Genomic DNA, 6,000 nt, shown 5'->3' with positions numbered 1-6,000 from the left:
AGTTGTCTTCGAACTCATGATCACCCTACCTCTACCTTCTGAACTCTGGGATCACAAGCATTCCTGGCTCTTAAGCACATTTTACATGCCCCCCAAATTGTGTTACTATCTGTTAAAAGACATATTGAAAGTCTGGATACATGACTAATTATGATACAAGCTTTCACACAAAAGTGGAGTGGCAATGTAGCATTAGAATGGAGGAATCAGATGTACTCTGAAAAAGCAAGGCAGTAAAGTTTCTCTGGGAAAGTATAACATTGTTCAAGGCTGTCAGATGGACAGTCAGTGGAGACCAAGCATTCACATTAAGGGGTCTTTAAGTGAAAACCTTCAGAGATGGGAAGGAGTGTAGAGTATCATGGGAACTGCAAGAGACCAGCAAGACTCAATCCTAAAGAAGAAGGGGAGATGGATGCTGGTGAGAGTGACAAAGGAAGCAGGGGCCAGGTCACATGGAACCTCATAGGCCATGTGTCTCCCAACTGCGGTCCCTGGCTCTTCCCTAGCAAACAAAATGGCATCATTAATAGCTTCTTTTAAACTTTGAATTTATTGGTCATTGAAACAGAACAGTTGTGTCAAAGCTGGCAAACTTACACACACACACACACACACAACACATTCAAAGGGTATGTAACTTGGCATTATCAAGTAGTCTATCTTGTAATCATAGATATAATTCCAAGTTAACCAGAGAGATAGATAGTAAGCTGAAAAATAATTCCATATTAATTTTTCTTTCACAGCAAGGTTTCCTGTGTAGAAATTAGAATTGTGAAGGTTTCGGGAAGAGCTTTAAAAATGTTGCCTGCCAGCAGCATGTGAGTTCTCTACAGTTTCCAGGATCTGCCCAGCTGACACACCTGTCTCCTCTCAATAAGCAAGAAGCATCTTCTCCATGTGCCTTATATTGGCCAGGCACATCTGGAATGAATCTAAGTGTGGTTTACCACCAGGGTAAACTGCTGTCTCATTGTATTCTTATCATAAGGCACATTTTGGGGCTCACTATGGCCCAATGTATTCACAGGCACTGAAACTAACACACACCTACTGTGCTCACTGCTTTCTGTCATTGTTAATACAGTCCTTAGCACTTTACACAAAATACTAGATTCATGGGTTCATGCTATTTTCTAGAAATAAGTTATTTTGTTTGAGCACCTAACTGTCTCCCCTCATCCACCTTACTTTTCTTCTCTGGCCTTACTTTTCAACTACTAATACCCATGTTTTTTAAGCTGCCCTTTTATTGAAAGTAATAAATTAAGACATCCATCGTGAGGTTGACCTTTTGCCTAAGGATCACCCGCATAAACATTGCATGCTCACTGTGTTGAGTACAGGGCAATTGTTTCGGGAGCAATAACATTTGCTGGTATCCATTTTAATTTGTCAGTCTCATGCTGTGCACTTGTGTGCAGCATAACATTTTTAAAGGAAGACATGTTTTAAAAATGGTGTCCTCTTGGAAAGGCATCCACCAGGCATTTGCTGAAGTTGAATCTGCTGCTGCAGGTGCTAAGACTCTCTCCGGCCATCCTGTGAGTCAACGCTTATCGAGGAACCATGGCTGCTGGTATCGACATTTTCATAGGATTTTTGGTCTTTGGCGAAGTTGATGAAAACCTGAGTTTTTTAAGGAAATGAAAAACATTAGTACCAGGTAAATAAAAAAAATAAGGCTCTCTCTCTCTCTTTCTCTCTCTCTCTCTCTCTCTCTCTCTCTCTCTCTCTCTCTCTCTCCCTCCTCCCTTCATCTCTCTCTCTCCCTCTCTCTCCATTCCACTCTCTCTTGCTCTCCCTCTTTCCCTACCTCCCTTTCTTCCTCTCACACACTTACAAGTTAAGAAAAGAAGATTTCTCCAGGACATGCTCATATGCTTGCATGCGCATCCTCCCTAGAAGTTCATTTATTCAGCCAACTTCAACTATTTATGCTCATTTCTGTGACTATGACTACATTTTTGCCAAAGTCTAAATTTAAATCTATAGTTATGGATCTATAGCCATGCATCTGTAATCCACATGATCCCCACGGAAACCTTCATCTCATATGATAAGGATCCCAGCCTGATCCCCTATCAAATGTTTCAATAGAAATATCAAGAGAGAATTCACTAGTTTCAGCGGGTAATACACAGAGTAAAATTTGTTCAGAAAACTCCCATTATGTTAAGTTTGCCAATTATCTAGCAGGAAGACCCTTTTATGTGATTAAAATCATTAAACTTATTAATTGTAGATTTATCTCAATGTCACTGAGGATCTAGTTTTCCTATTCATGTTGCTCAATGTTGGTCAAATAAATCTAAGAATAACTCTTCAGTGTTGGCAAAACCATAATTGACTTAAGTCCCTATAAAATATTAATCCATAAAATGCAGGACAATTCATTATCTTACTCTCCAACTTGCTTCAAAGTCAAGCATAAAGTTTGTTTTATGTATGTAACGTTGGCTGAGCTGTACAACACTCAGTGGAGAGACGGTGGATGACTTAGGGAGCTGCCTTCCACTCTGGAGTGGAAGGGTAATTAAGATGTGTAAGGAAGAGAAAGAAATTCTCCGTTTGCTGTATTAAGTGTGTGAATTTAATGAATGTAAGTGAGGGTCTGTACAGTCTTGGTCTCTTGTCCTGCACACCCTAATTCAGGAAACCGAGTAATGGAAACCTTCGTTACGAAACCCACCCAGAAGAAAGTAGAGGAAGCATTAACAGATAATTATTTCGTAGGTGACGAGAATGGTTTCCTGCTTCCATGCACATGTAAACATGTATGGAAGTAGATGTCATTTACACTGGAAAAAAATAACTTCATTTCTCCACTAAAAATAGCTACAAATGCTTTTCATATCTATTTTTTTAATATCTCAAATGCAGTTAGAAATAAATTAGGCTCTTTGCTAAGGTTTTCAGGTGCAAGATTAGATACTGACTTAATTAAAAGTAAATTAAATGTCATTAAAAAGAAATAAGCAGGATGCATAATAACTAATGTGTGACACTTGCTATGGATTATGGCATGCATTTTACCTCTTCCAGAGTGGTCTGGCTCACGAGGAAATTTGTGATATTTAAAGCAGTCTTGTTGGTTTCCAGAAGGTCAAAAATGTTTGCTACTCCTCCTGCTGTGACCGGCACATGGTATTCTAGCATGCTAAGATGCTGATCCTGCAGGAACCAAAGGGAAAGAACCTGTTTGACAATGGCAAGGTAACATCGACTTGATCAGATTTCACTTTATGGAGAGCTGGGGGAAATGCTGGAAGTTGTTCCCTGGGAGAAACAGTGCCACGGTGTAAAAAATAATGGGCATATTTTGAAACTAACAGCTTATAGAGATGAAATGAAAAGTTTTATGGACATCAGAGAGAAAACAAATCAGAAAGTTAATGAAAATTCCAAAGCATCCTGGGCCCATGAGCATTTCAAAAGTTACCATCTCATCTGGGGGTAGGGGGATCCTGTAGGATGCATCCCATATGCTCATCTTGTGAGTCAGTTTTAACTGATTTGCTGTTCAGCTGAAATGAGTTTAGGAATGCTAGGCTTCAGTAGTGTTGAAGTTGTCTAGAAACCATTGCCTACTTTTCTTGACCCACCTTAAAACCTGACAAGGCTTTTCAGTTCTTAGGCTTTAACAACTAGGATCGTGTACTTCATAACCTATTGCTGTTGTCTTTGTTGCCTTGGAGTGTCTCTAATACCCACTCTTTCAATGTTTTGCCTAGTTTTTTTTTGGGGGGGGTAGAGATGTTTGTTTTTCTTTAAGGCATCTCTCCTTAAGATGGGAACGTAAGGAACGTTGGCCTTTCCTCTCCGTGAGCTCCCTTCACACTACGGACTTGATGCTCCTCCCTCCACAAATGTGTTACTGCAGCAGCCTCCTTGGAAGCCTAGGAACCAGATGTGCTGATTCGTTCTGCCACCGAGCAGCTAGAGAAGCTGAATGCTAGCTTGATCAGACGTTGTCTTGTTGCGGAATCTACTTCTGCGCTGTTTGTAGCACTATCAAGTCGGTGCGTCTCAGCTCATTTTCAAGACTCTCTCTCTCTCCCCTCTTTGTCTGGAGCCTGCCCCCACATAAACTTTTACTCTCATTGACCCTGTCCCTGTAATCTCATTGTCTTGCATGTTTAATTCTGATTGGCCCAGGTATTTTCCATTTGAAGAGACATAGACATTATTGCAAAAGTATAAGGGTACTCTCTTGGGGAGAAATTGCCTTTATCATCAGCTCATTTACATTGGGTAGCTTTTGTCCCAGGAGGCACACACCAGGAAAAATGGAACCTTGACTCAGTAAATGAACATTACAACCAAGCAACTGACTCCTTGTGTGAGACGAACACCATTTGTAGAAGAAAGATGGGCTTTGACAAGAAACTTGAAAGCTAATATTCCTAGAGAAATTATTTGAGACTTGGGGAGGCTGAGGCAAAATATTTTATGAAGGTAAAACAATTATTTTAAAAATGTGTTCCTATGCTATCTAATATCCTCGCACATTAATATTTGTGAAGACACCGGACATTTTCTATGCCTGTTGTATAAAGTAGGTGTTTAGTCTTGCTTACAAATAAGAGAAATTTACAAATAAGTTCAGAGTCCTTACATGACTCCTTAGATATCTCCTCCACACGGTCAGGCTCAACTCTCAGCTTTCCAATTTCTTTTCATTATTCTATTTAATTTCATTTTAACAACAATTATTTGTCATCCTTAATTTGTACAAATGACCTGTCTGTCAAAGATGTTATTCTGATGATTTTTCTGCCAAGTACATTAAATATGTGAGACACAAATGTGCACATCCCTGTGTGTCCATCTGGCCGGTTTTACTGGATAAGCAAGAAGGAACCAGCTCTAAGACACTTCAATCATTTTGGGAACCGAGGATTGCTCAGACCTTTGTGGGCTTATTTTTCAAAGGAGAGGAACAAAGCAGATAAAAATCTCCCAGCTGCAGAATTCTGAGTCCACTAATTTTTTTCTGTAAGTAATGACGTTGGTCATATAATGCCTGTCAATCCTTGGCTCCCTAACATGTGTATGTGATTATTAAGCTAGCAATGTATACATCTTGAAAACAAATTCAGAAGATCATAAAGACTTTGTAAAAAAGAAATTAATATGCAGGTGTAAAATAACTACATTAATTTAAAGTACCTACAACGTTATGTAATCTGGAGGCTTTATTTATTTGTATAAAGTTGACATCTAGAACTAAGGGGTTAGGATGAATAACAACATTGTGATCCACTAGGAAATAGCAAACACCCGCTTTGCTATTACTCGAAAAGCCAGTCAAGGTCAAAAGGTGGAGACATTACTTACTTTTAAGTATGTTTTTGGAAAGTGCAGCTGCATAAACCTTGTGAGGTTTTCCATGCTCACTTTATTATTTTTCAAGTGAACCTTGACAGTAAATCCACGTCCAAACCTAAAAGTGCAAAAATACAGTGTGAATTACATTTTGCCAAAATAGCTCCTTTGGAATTCTAGACAATGAAATATGTCCCAGGCTGACCATTACAGCCCCTTATCATATATAAAGACTCATTTTGCTATAAAAAGTCATGCTGCAAACTGGACAGTTCGATGCCATGTTTTATTTTTTGTTTGTTTTTAATTTCTACCTCTAACTGTTCCAGAATCTTGGAGCAAAAGCAACACTGGAATGAAAGCACACAATCTTGGTTTCCTTTGACAGTCGTCAAGTGACAATGATAGATGTCAACTTTTGGAGTTAAATTCTTTCTAAGTTAGATCAAGGTCTTGAGAGGCAGGACATTGGAGATTTGATGTCAATCATGAAGGTTAAAGACACTGGGATTCCAATACTAAATATGCAGTCAGTCAATATGCTGGTGTTAACTATGCTAAGAGCAGAGGTCATACACAAGTTATGACACCCTACAAGCAACTCAATTTCTCTGTCATCATTTTGTTTTTATCTCAGATAATACTATTTTGATAAGACAATTAAGTTTC

General features: G+C 39.0%; 1 protein-coding gene across 1 annotated transcript in view; it reads right to left on the bottom strand.

Moving 5' to 3' along the window:
- Positions 1-1,524: 1,524 nt before the first annotated feature.
- Positions 1,525-6,000, bottom strand: part of Abca12 (ATP binding cassette subfamily A member 12) — a 166,110-nt gene continuing 161,634 nt past the window's right edge. The window contains exons 51-53 of the mRNA XM_057762616.1: positions 5,344-5,449; positions 3,040-3,177; positions 1,525-1,632 (exon numbers count right to left, since the gene is read on the bottom strand). Of these exons, the coding sequence (XP_057618599.1) occupies positions 1,525-1,632; positions 3,040-3,177; positions 5,344-5,449 (352 nt within the window). The remainder of the gene's footprint in view (positions 1,633-3,039; positions 3,178-5,343; positions 5,450-6,000) is intronic.

Source organism: Chionomys nivalis, chromosome 2 (assembly GCF_950005125.1).
Source record: "Chionomys nivalis chromosome 2, mChiNiv1.1, whole genome shotgun sequence".
Classification (NCBI taxonomy): Eukaryota; Metazoa; Chordata; class Mammalia; order Rodentia; family Cricetidae; genus Chionomys; species Chionomys nivalis.
This window is presented reverse-complemented; position numbering and strand designations above follow the sequence as displayed.